This window comes from Pelodiscus sinensis, chromosome 6, assembly GCF_049634645.1.
Source record: "Pelodiscus sinensis isolate JC-2024 chromosome 6, ASM4963464v1, whole genome shotgun sequence".
Taxonomy (NCBI): Eukaryota; Metazoa; Chordata; order Testudines; family Trionychidae; genus Pelodiscus; species Pelodiscus sinensis.
In genome coordinates this window covers 56,827,989-56,840,552 of record NC_134716.1, presented here as the reverse complement: position 1 = coordinate 56,840,552, position 12,564 = coordinate 56,827,989, and the positions used below count along the sequence as shown (strand labels likewise).

The window sequence follows — 12,564 nt, the reverse complement described above, 5'->3', positions numbered from 1 at the left end:
AACAGGGACTACTTCGCAGCAGCAGCCCCTGTCTGTGGAAGGACCCAGCTCCCTGCTGGGACCTCCCGCACACAGGTGCTGCTGCCAGAGCAGCCTCTGCCCACAGCAAATCTTGCAGCAGCCTCCCATATTCCCCCCTGCTGCCTCTTAACAGAACATTGCCACATTGACTACTAGCTTTCACATTGGATCAGTGTTGTAATATACACTGAACTCCTGCAAATGTTCCTCCTCCTCCTCCTCCTCAAAACAAAAACCAAAAAAACCTCCACTTCTCCTAAAAATTAGACCTCCTGGTTAAGAAGCTCTCATGGAAAAACTCACATGGGAAACATGCACCGATTTTTACCATGTGAGTGAAAAATGCATTTGTAACTACAAGAGTGATTGGCTGAAATTCTCAGCAGTCCAGAGAGATGAGCAGCACCCAAAACCAATAACAAGAAAAGGGTGGTATGAAGTTGTGTTGCCAAATGGCAATCAAAGCTAGAGAGCAAGCAGTTACCCATCCTTGAAGTGATGGGGAATGAACAGCTAATTAAGTCCCCAAAAGAATGCCAGTAAGTGAGAGGAATTGCAGTAAAAGCCCATGGCTATGCTTAGGCACAAGGAGTTTGTGGGAACATGAGTCCTATGTGCCAGAGTTACAGGACAAGGAGAGCAGGGTGAAGATCAGCCTAGTCAATTCAAATCCCCATTCCACAGCATTTCAAAATGATTCTAAAATACAGTGTAGATGTCCAGACTCTGTTTAAATTAGATGAGTGTGAATGAAGTGTGGTGAAGGTCAATAAGCTTCTGTTTATCTTGGAGGAAGTAGAAACTGCTTATCTTATGTTGTCACCGAAGGGAAAGGAATCACATGTCTGTTCAACTAATTTGATTGTAGATATAATTCATAGAGTTCATTTGAAGGGATCATTCCTGGTCACCAGAGCTGCATGGAATCATATGAAAAATCAGAAGTTTGGAAGGTAAAAGTGTAGAAGATTAATTTTTCATCAATAAACAGTAGATTAACACAAGCTTTCTAAGGCTGCAATGGGTTATTTGATAATTCTCTCTTACCTTTCCTTTAATCAATGGGAAGGAAATCACTTTTTACACGGATGTGTGCAGTTGACATCTTTGTACTCTCTTTTCCTACACGCACTCTGTGGATAACATCCTAATAACTTTTTTTGGAAGTTATTTTCATCTTTCAGTAAACATCACTTTGTTTATTGCCAAATGTTGCTAGTGTTTATTTACTAAATAAATCTTCAAATAATGTGCAGAAATGTGTTACTTGCACAATGTCTTCTGTACACCTTTTAGCTTTTTTTCTTGCCTTGACTCTTGACAAAATAACCAAAGCATCTTTATTTGGACTGAAGATAGTGATGCCGTGATTAGTAATGATGTTGAGACAGAATTTTATCTCTGTTATAGTTCTGTTAACTTGGAGTGACACTCATTAAGCCAGTGCAACTACTATAGATGCACGCTCCATGTAATTCAGATCAGAATCAGGACTTTGGTGCGACTTGTTTTTAGCTGCTCTAAAAGGAGGCCTGTGTATGACATGTATTAGGTGCTGATTCAGTAAAGTACAGGCAGTCCCCGGGTTACGTACAAGATAGGGACTATAGGTTTGTTCTTAAGTTGAATTTGTATGTAAGTCGGAACTGGCTCCAGATTCAGCTGCTGCTGAAACTGATCAGCGGCTGACTACAGGAAGCCCTAGGCAGAGTTGCTCTGTCCCCGGCTTCCTGGAATCAGCCGCTGATCAGTTTCAACAGCGGCTGAATCGGGACTCCTGGGACAGAACAGCTGGGGCACTGCCGGTAGGTCCCTGCAGGACCGTCCCTGCAGGACCAACCCGGCAGCACCCCAGCTGCTCTACCCCAGGCGTCCCGCAACAAAAGCCTGGTCTGCTGGCGGGGGCGGGGGGGGGGGGGGGGACGCACAGCAGGGAGACAGGAGCAAAGCCGCAGAGGCGGGGGACCCCGCCGCCTGTGCGGCTTTGCTCCGGGGTCCCGCCTCCTGTGCGGCTTTGCTCGGGTCTCCCTGCTGTGCTGGGGAGTCCCCCCCAGCACACCAGGGAGACCTGGAGCAGCTTTTCTCGCCCCAGAGGACGCGGTGGCAGGACCACTGCGCTCTGGGCGGTCCCGCCGCCTGCGAGCTCCGGGGCGAGAAAAGCCCTGTTCGTAAGTGCGGATCCGACGTAAGTCGGATCTGCATAAGTCGGGGACTGCCTGTACTTAAACTTGTGTCTAATTTAAACATGTGAGTAGTGCCATTGATTAAGTAGAGGGTAGGAGGGGAAAAAAAAATTCAACTTAGCAAAACTTTATCAAGATATTTCTAAACTGTAAGAGTATCTCCATAGGAAATACATGATTAAATACAAACGTATTCAATTAGTTCCCTCTCCACTTCCAACAAAATGGTTGTGCTATTATGCTGTCTGCAACCTGCTATTTTTGTTCTAATATGGGACTGAATCCTGAGAGGTACTAAGAATGCGTAACTCCTCTTCAGTATTTGTCGTTTTTGGCATCACCTCAACACATCAGAACAAGAGTTCTTAACTACCAAAATATTCATTTTGATATGTTGGGATGTTACAAAACTACCATTCTTGTTGTTGTAGAACATGTAATTATCAGAAGTCATAAATGGTTGCCCCATTTAACCTGGTATCCTTTAGAAACTATTAATTTTCTATTTTTCCTTCTCTTTAAGAATAATTATGACTTCTTCAGCTGCTGGAATATATGGCAACTTTGGGCAGGCGAACTACAGTGCTGCTAAACTTGGCCTTTTGGGTCTTTCAAATACACTTGCAATTGAAGGCAGAAAATACAACATTCACAGTAACACAATTGCACCGACTGCTGGATCGAGGCTGACTCAGACAGTCATGCCACAAGGTAAGTAACTTAAGCTCTGTGAGAACTGGCTGAGTCCTTGTGAATTGGAGCACAACCAGTTTTCTCACCTATTGAAACCTTCCAGTCTTTTACGCTTCAGAAACTCTTAACTTGCCATTGTCTTGTCCATTTATGATAAATGATCTTTCCAGTTTCAAGCACCTGTTTCAGTAGAATTATTGTTTTGTGCTGTGGCTTTATTCAGCATGCAGTGACATCAATGGAAAAATTCCCATTTTCTTCATTTGGTTTTAGATCAGGGCTGTATTTGTGGTGTTGAATTTACTGTTTGTTTGCAATGTGGTGTGCATTTCAACAAATATAGAATAAACAAAGCTGGTCTGAGTAGGAACCATGAAACTGTCCCTAGAAGATGTATTATTTCATAGTAATATAAAGTACTGTGAACCCAATTTTTAAAGATTTCAGAATCTTTTGGATGCTCAAGTACTAATATTTTGTTTCAAAGTGCATTGTTTTCTTCAATCCTTTGGAAATGTTTCCCTCCTCACCCCACAATATTTGGCTTTTCCCTTCATAGCATTCAGAAGGATTCATCACCCCTTTCTTTTTAGGAACAAACAATTTTCTGCAGATGGAACTGTATGAAATCAATGGAAAGCATTTAAAATTTGTCATGCACAGACTAAATCAGGGGTTCCCAACCTTTTTTGGTCCCCATACTCCCTTGGCTTTTAGTAAACCTTCCCGTACCCCTATTCAGTATGAAAGGAAATAAATTCTAGACTCTAGAATCCACACACTTTTTCACTAACACTATTACTTTTGGAATATTTCAATTAGGATAATCTAGTTTTTTACCAAATATTTACCAAATGTTCCCCTTTGACAAGCTTCTCGTACCCCCTGGGGGTGTGCATACTCCAGGTTGGCAACCCCTCAACTAAATCCTTTCAAAAGATCTGTGGTATCTCATGTGATAGACTTTATCTCTTGAAAGTTGAATCACCTTCATTGTGTCTAGTCATCTTTTTGTTGAAATTACCACCTGCTGTGCCCTCTTACACTGATCTTAGAGTTTAAGACAAGAAGGGACCATTGGATGATTTAGTATAACTTCCTGTATATTATTACACTTCACCCACTTTACCTGTATTAAAGCCTTATAACTTGTGTTTGGCTAAAGCATATCTTACAGGAATGCTTCTAGTTTTGATTTGAAGATCTTGAGAGAGTTCATTGCTTCCCGTGGTAGGCTTCTTCCAATGGTTAATCACCTTCACTGTTTTAAAAAAGTATGCCTTATTTCAAATTTGAATTTTTGTGGGTTCAGCTTCTAGCTTAGTGGTGCTAAATCTTTTTTTCATTCGTGACCCCCCAGAGCTGGGAAAATTTTTGTTGAGCAAAATTTGTTTTTATATACCTAACAAATTAGCTCTTTAGGTCTTTCATTTCAGACAATTTGTGCAGCTCTCCAGTAATTTCTGTGGCTCTTCTTTGCACTCTCTTTGGGTTTTCAAAATCATTTAAAAAATGTGGACACCAGAACTGTGTACACAAGTCTACAGTCCTTCACCAGTGTTTTGTAGAAATTAAAAAACACTGCTCACTAATCTGAACTTCATGTTGAGCTGTTTGTCCACTATGAACCCTAAATACTTTTCAGAGTCACTTCTTTCCAGTACAGAGTTTCCATTTAGTAAGTATGGCCTGTATTCATTTACTCTGTTAGCCCGTTCTTAATCTGTGTAATACATGCTTTTATTGATATTGCATAGTGCTGATTTTTTTTAAAATCAGAATGCAGTGTGATAATCAAAATGCTTTACCAAAGTCTAATATATTCCATCTGCATACTTATCTTTATCAGTCAGACTTTAACAAAGCATGAAATCAGGTTATATTGACAAGATATATTTTCTGTAAAACCATGTTGACTGGGATGATTTATATTCCTATTCTTTATTGATTGAATCCTAAATAAGATTTTCCATTATTTGTGTGAGATTGTCAGGCTAACTGTTTTATACTTGCATCTCTTAGGAATATTGGAACAACAATAGCCCTTTTCTAGTGCTCTGGAATATCCTGGGTATTCTAAGACTTATTGAAAATGAGTATCATTGGGCAGGAAGATCATTAGCCAAGTTTTTTAAGACTCCATTGTGCAAATTATTCAGGCTTCCTAGTTTCATATGGGTTTATCACTAATAGGATGTTTAACATCCTCCTTGATTACCAGAAAGTTCATCATCTTCACGTGAATACAAATACATCATCCTTCTTCTGTCCAAATACAGAATAGAAATATGTATTGAACAGTTCTACCTTTTTTGCATCATTTACAATTTTATCATCTTCATCTAGTAATTGGCCTTTAGTAATAGAAATGTATCCATGTTAGTCTAGTCTAGCTGAAACAAAAAACAGGACTATGTAGCACTTTACAGACTAACAAGATAGTTTATTAGGTGATGAGCTTTCATGGTCCAGACCCACTTCCTCAGATAAAATTGTGGAAGAAAATTGACATGACCATATATACCATATTAGAGGCAGCAGCACGGGGCAACAGGTAGCCAGTCCACGAGGGGGAGCTGGTTTTTAAACCGACTCCCCTCGTGGATCAGCTCCTGCCTGGCACCCCACGCTACTGCCTCTGATACTGAGGCAGCAGCACAGAGTGGCAGGGGGCTCCCCGGGTGTAGGGGCCAGAGTGCACTGGTTGTAAGTCCTACCCCCGGGGACTATAGAATAGTCGACTAACTGATAAGAATTCATTAGGTTAATCGACTATTAAACTAACTGATATTTAACATCCCAACTCTCAATCAATTTTAGTCATAATTTTCCTTTGGGAATTTGCCCTTTTGAAATAGTAGGGTGTTTATATTGTGAGTGTATGTATAATGTATTTATTTATTACTGGTAACAACTTATTGTTTGCCCACAAGGAATGTAATTGGATCCGGTTCACTGATCCTTTGGCAACCACCAACCTTCAGTCCTGTATGATTAATTCATATTGTTTCTCAGAGTGAGGTAAAAAATCGTTACCTCACCTGGGGTGCAATACTTTTGTGTTAGAAAAATACCTATAATTTTTAGAATCTGTTACAATTTAATATCTTCCAGATTGAAGTCTCCCACAACTGTCTTTCTTTTCATACATTACAGACAAGTGCTTAAGGAATAATTCATCTTGTTCTCTGATTTAGCTCAATGGTCTGTGACAGACCTCTACTCATACCACCTCTTGGGTAATGTTCATTTGTATCTAACAACAAATAAGAAGTGAAGCAGTGGTGCTTATAGTTAATATCTCAGACTCTTCTTGATGTACTAAAGATAAATTCTATTCATTTCATGGTGGACTGCCTGAAATATTGACAGTCTCCAAAGTATTGCAAGGCTTGTTTTCATTCAATTCATTTGCCCATTCATTTTATGTGGAAAGTTAATAAAGTAGTGCATTTGTAATAGGATGGCATTATGGTTCTGAGGCAGAACAATGCGTGTTTTGTAAAATGTTGAATAAGCATGTATGAAACGTGTTGTGGATTTTTGTCTTCCATTTATAATGTAGTGGATGACAAGGGTTTGATTGTCAACTGCTCAATTTTTCAGTTGTCGTATTATAGGAATTCTTTAAATAGTGTTAATTTATTGACTTAGTGAACACGAACAAATTTTATGGTGGTGATCTGCAAGGTAGGCCATCCCCATATATATGAGTTGAGAACATCACAAGGTTTTATTGGGGGTGGAGGGAGGGGGAGAGGAAGAGAGTATGTAAAGTGTCAGTGGCTTGTAACACAACCTGAGTAAATACCAGATAAAAATAAAAGGGAAATAAACAGCCTGCCACAGCCACTTGAATTTAGCCTGCTACTGTCTTCTATTTTTATAAGTAATTTGATAATGCTGATTTGCCCTGAAGCTTCTTTTTTGTCCTATTGGTCAGATATTGATGGAGTTCAGTCTGCCTTTGCCTAATTGAAACTATTCTAAAAAGGGCATTATTTAAAAAAAAAGGGGGGGGGGGTTTTGGTGTCAGCTGAGGGTATTTGGGAACACCTATAATGTTATAATAGCACTAAAACATAACATTTTACAAAAACAAAAATGGAAATGCTGTACAGCGCTCATTCAAATAACAGCGTATTTGATCATTCCTTCCTGTAAGTGGGTAGAAATGAACGATACTAGAGAAGGGTTTGGGGTAATAAAGCAGGGGTTCTCAAACTTCATTGCACCACAACCTCCTTTTTGACAACAAAATTACTGCATGGCTCTAGGTGTGGGAAGCAGAGTCTGAGCCCCGCTTCCATGGGTGTAGGGAGAGGGTGAGTCCAAGCCACCCATCATTCTGAATGTGCGGAGTGGGCTGGAGGCCACGCCTCACAAGCCTGGGTCACGGTGGAGGTTGGGCTCTAGCTCTAGGTTCCGGCGGATCTAATGGTGGCCACATTAAAACGGGTCAAGACCTACTTTCAATTTCCAACACACAGTTTGAGAATCACTGGAATAGAGTGTTTGAATGTTCATGTATTCATGATGTAAGGGGTATTTTTTTTCAATCTTTTCCAGATTTGGTGGATGCTTTCAAACCAGAGTACGTGGCTCCCTTAGTTCTTTGGCTTTGCCATGAGAAGTGTCAGGAAAATGGCAGTCTGTTTGAGGTGATGCTTTTTAAAAAATGTTTTTACATGCTATAAGTGTGTGTGGTTTTTTGTAACTCAGTGCAGTTCTAACCACTTGTCTGAAGCTGCAGTGTTCTTTGAAATGGTGGCATTCTGTTGTAACAATGAAATGGTATTCTATGTACTCAATAGAAATAGCAGCATTAAAATTGATTGTTTAATGTGTCAGATATGCTGAGTGGTTAAATATTATTGTTAGTAGTAAAATATTCTTTTGTGGTATTAATTTTTGTTGCAGCTGTATTGTGAGGGGAATCTTTACATTGCTTTATCCCATGTGGACAAAATCTTTGTATGTTTCTAGTGTGGGTAGCTTGCAGAATAGATCTGTTTCTAGCCGTAGAATCATAGAGCTGGAAGAATCCTCAGGAGGTCATCAAGTCCAGCCTCCTGCCCAAGGCAGGACCAATCCCAACTAAATCAACCCAGCCAGGGCTTTGTCAAGCCAAGATTTAAAAACCTCTAGGGATGGAGATTCTACCACCTGCCTAGGTAACCCATTCCAGTGCTTCACCACCCTCCTAGTGAAATAGTTTTTCCTAATATCCAACCTAGACCTCTCCCACTGTAACTTGAAACCATTGTTCCTTGTTCTGCCATCCATCACTACTGTGAACAGCCTTTCTCCATCCTCTTTGGAACCTCCCTTCCGGAAGTTGAAGGCTGCTATCAAATCCCCCCCCTAACTCTTCTCTTCTGCAGACTAAACAAATCCAAATCCCTCTGTCTCTCCTCATAGGTCATGCACTCCAGCCCCGTAATCATTTTGGTTGCCCTCTGCTGGACCCCCTCCAATGCGTCCATATCCTTTCTATAGTGGGGGGCCAGAACTGGACACAATACTCCAGATGTGGCCTCACCAGAGCCGAATAAAGGGGAATACTCACTTCTCTGAATCTGCTGGCAACACTCCTCCTAATGCAACCTAATGTGTTATTAGCCTTCTTGGCTACAAGGGCACACTGTTGACTCATATCCAGTGTATCCACTGTAATCCCCAGGTCCTTTTCTGCAGAACTGCTACTTAGCCATTCGGTCCCCAGTCTGTAACAATGCTTCGGATACTTCCGTTCCAAGTTCAGGACTCTACACTTGTCCTTGTTGAACCTCATCAGATTTCTTTTGGCCCAATCTCTAATCTGTCCATGTCACTCTGGACCTTATCCCTGCCCTCCAGCATATCTACCTCTCCCCCCAGCTTAGTGTCATCTGTGAACTTGCTGAGGGTGCAATCCATCTCCTTGTCCAAGTCATTAATAAAGATGTTGAACAAAACTGGTCCAAGAACAGATTCTTTGGGCACTCCGCTAGAAACCAACCGCCAACATGACATCGAGCCGTTGATCACTATCCGTTGGGCCCAACAGTCTGGTCAGCTTTCTATCCATCTTACAGTCCATTTATCCAATCCATGTTCCCTTAACTTGCTGGCAAGAATATTGTGGGAGACCATATCAAAAGCTTTGCTAAAGTCAAGGTATATCACATCCACTGACTTTCCCATATCCACAGAGCCAGTTACCTCATCATAGAAGCTAACCAGATTGGTCAGGCATAACTTGCCCTTGGTAAATCCATGTTGACTATTCCTGATCACTTTCCCCTTTTCCAAGTGCTTCAAAATGGATTAATTGAGGATCCCCTCCATGATTTTTCCGGGGACTGAGGTAAGGCTGACTGGTCTGTAGTTCCCTGGATTGTCCTTCCCTTTTTTAAAGATGGGCACTACATTTCCCTGTTTCCAATCATCCAGGATCTCTCCCCGATCTCCACGAGTTTTCAACGATAATGGCCAAAGGATCTGCAATGACATTTGCCAACTCCCTCAGTCCCTCGGATGCGATAAAGCCGGGCCAATGGATTTGTGTATGTTTAGCTTTTCTAAATAGTTCCTAACCTATTCTTTCCCCAGCTAGGGCTGTCCGCCTGCTTCCCATACTGCATTGTGTAGATCCCCGATGCTTTCCCCTCCTTCCTCCCTCCACATTATGGTGCGCCATGCCATATTCCTACACTTCACTTAAAATTGGTGAAAGTTTAAAGAATATTTGATTTCTTCTTGAAAATAAGTGCTGTCAGTAAAAACTATTCACAAATCTTACGTTTAACCAGTTAACTGATTAAGTGGGATCCTCCCACCTTCCTCCTTGTGCTTGGGGCTGCTAGCTGTTGCTGCCAGTTCCCGTGCATGTGGGGCAGCCAGCTCCCATTCTTCCCTAGGATGGAGTAGCCTTCTGCCCGTGGTGTGTTGCTTCTGGGTACCAAGGTGATGCTTACCGTATAACCAGTTAACTGATTACTCATTCACATTCCCAAACTATACACAGAATCCATTTTTATATTCTCTCATTGTGCAGATAAAACTAACTGGCTTTATTTTAGGAATTGAGCATCAGCTCTAGAATCAGAAGGTAGTTCTAACTTTATTTCAAGTTGATATTATCCATTTAAAAAACAAGAACAGTTATTTTCCAAAACAGCTTTGTCTCTTGTGTATTTTTGTGATGGACTTCAGTCTGCAATTATTCTCTTAACTACTTCACCAGCCTAAAGTTCATGTGATTTTTATTTTGTTTGCATAGGATATGTGCCTGTAAATGTGGGTTTACATCTTTCCCAAAAACGAAAATCTTAGAAAACTAGTTTTATTGCGATGTTTGATGCAGTTGCTGCAGAACTTTTCTCTTAAAGACGAAAAAAATGTTTACACAATGTGTATGTGAAACAGATGCACACAGACCAACTTCCAGAAGGGATAAAAGATTTACGATTCTGGTGTGCTTTCAAGCATGCTCTTCAAACCTCTCTTTTATTAAAGTAAAAATTTGGTAATATCAGTAGCTTTTTTTTCTTTAAATGATGGATTGTATTTTCAGAACTAAGTGATTGTCAGTGAAATTTGTGCTTTTAAGATTCATTCTCTTAAGTCACTCAGACATATGTTAGAATCTCTGTCTGACAGTACATAGGCTGAGTACATTTTCAGAATTGAGATCTTGAAAATATTTTTCATAAATGGGCTTCTACCGCCTTTTGCTGATGTATGATGTGTGTTGACTTTAATCATTGGTCAGGATCTGTTTCACATGTAGGCTTCAAGCTAGTCTAAGATCAGAATCTCTCCAACAAAATGTGTGTGAGGTATTAGTTTTAAGTATATGGTGGTCTATATAGTTTTAAGTGTTCAAATATTCTGTGGCACATAAATGAATTCAAATAGCTGATCCTCTTTCTTCATATTGTCTATGTTCTTCAAGTGTCATCTTTTAAATATCTTTGCCCAGATAGTCCTTTTCCTTTCTCTTTCTCTCTTTTCTCACATATGTCTCTACTGTGCAACAGTGGAATCAAAGCTGTTCCTGTGTTGTATTTTTTCCTATAGAATGTGTTTGCCATGTTGATTAAGACAAAATGATCTCACAGAGAAGCATTCTATGTGAGAAGCTGTTCCATAGAGTCCCAACAGTGATTCTACAGTGAAATGAATTCTAGTCCTATGTGCTTAGCGCCTTAGGCCATTGATGGGATTCATCTATAGGGCTATGTACTTCCCAAACAATTATTGAAATGTTGTTCATGTTGCTAGCACTTCAGTAAAAAGTTCTTGGGAAAAGTACCACTAATTATAATTAGCTATGATCTATATCGTGATCTATATGCCAAATCACTACTCTGTCACTTACGTATATGCTCTGTGGAGAAGAGTTTTGCTTGCTTCCAACACTAGAATTCAGACGGATTCCTTTGATTGAATCAGATAATTATTTTTTTTTCTCCACTTGGCAGGTGGGAGCTGGATGGATTGGTAAATGTAAGTAGTTTGTATTGTAATAGGTTGATTTAGTTTTTTAATAAAAACAAAATCTAATATAATTACACGTTATCTCTCCTACAATAACTGTTGATAGGTTTTTCTAGAGGGAGCATTTTGTTTCTAGTGGGTTGCATATGTTGAGTAGATGAGGCAGATTTTAGCAGAGGAAAATGAGTGGCATAATCCAGGTGTATCAGATCCTCACTTGGCATAAATAGGTATCATTATTGATGACTTACACTATCTGAGGAGGCTTAGAAATGTTTGCTACAAGAGCTAAAGAGTATATAGGAGTACAAATATGTTGGAGATGCATGCTATTAATCTGTTTTATGTGTATTCACCTTTGAGTGAATTCACCTAAATTTGAGTATAATAAAGATAACATATTGGGCTCTATTCAACATTCAGTGGTTGCTGAGGAAGAGGGCAACTTGTTTCAATGTATAAAAAGTTTAAACCTTTTTCTCTCGTCATCTTAAAACTTATATTAAAAAAAAAGCATGATTTATTTTTAAAAATGTACAAAGATGCTTCAGCTTGGCTGAATATCAGCCACATTAGAGCTGGTTGAAAAGTGACATTCTCTTGAAAACTTTCTCAAAAAGGTTGTCCTTTTTGGTAGCTGAACTATTTTGAAAATTTTTCAACATCTTTGACCAGTATTCTAATGGAACTGGACCCAAGTTATTTTCTCTTCATTAGCAACCTGTTATAATCATTGAACAAAATGGGGGACTGTGTGGAACCTTGAAGTGCCCTCCACAAAAGAGTTCTTGAGAGAGGTGAATATTCACCTGGAAGAACTCTTTCAGTCCTGTTGAAGAGAAAAGAATGGTCTTGAAATAGTTGGTCCATCCTGTGAGGATCTGTAAAATTTTCAGTAACAAAACATGATAGCAGTGGGTGCTGACAGATCTCAGAACCTCAACATGGAAACTTGATATTTGCCATTACTAATTAATGAGGTCAACTTCTTTGACTTTTCCAAGATGAGAAGGATTCATGGTACTCAAGCCAGTTTGTAGCATGTCAAAGATGGCTTCATTTTAACCTTTTCCATATCTTTCTCTGAAAAGGAAAATTGGAAATGTGGTGATTATTGATAAGATTGTCTGTACCAGAAAGCATCTACTTGAGTTAGGGTCCTAAAGATCTCCTCCTTTCTGAC

The 12,564-nt window shown here is 39.9% G+C and overlaps 1 protein-coding gene across 3 annotated transcripts in view; it reads left to right on the top strand.

The window, feature by feature from the left end:
• Positions 1-12,564, top strand: part of HSD17B4 (hydroxysteroid 17-beta dehydrogenase 4) — a 165,241-nt gene that overhangs the window by 14,399 nt on the left and 138,278 nt on the right. For all 3 annotated transcript variants that reach the window (XM_075931960.1, XM_075931959.1, XM_006134501.3), the window contains exons 7-10: positions 890-974; positions 2,728-2,915; positions 7,467-7,558; positions 11,366-11,390. In XM_075931960.1, coding sequence (XP_075788075.1) covers positions 890-974; positions 2,728-2,915; positions 7,467-7,558; positions 11,366-11,390 — 390 coding nt within the window. The remainder of the gene's footprint in view (positions 1-889; positions 975-2,727; positions 2,916-7,466; positions 7,559-11,365; positions 11,391-12,564) is intronic.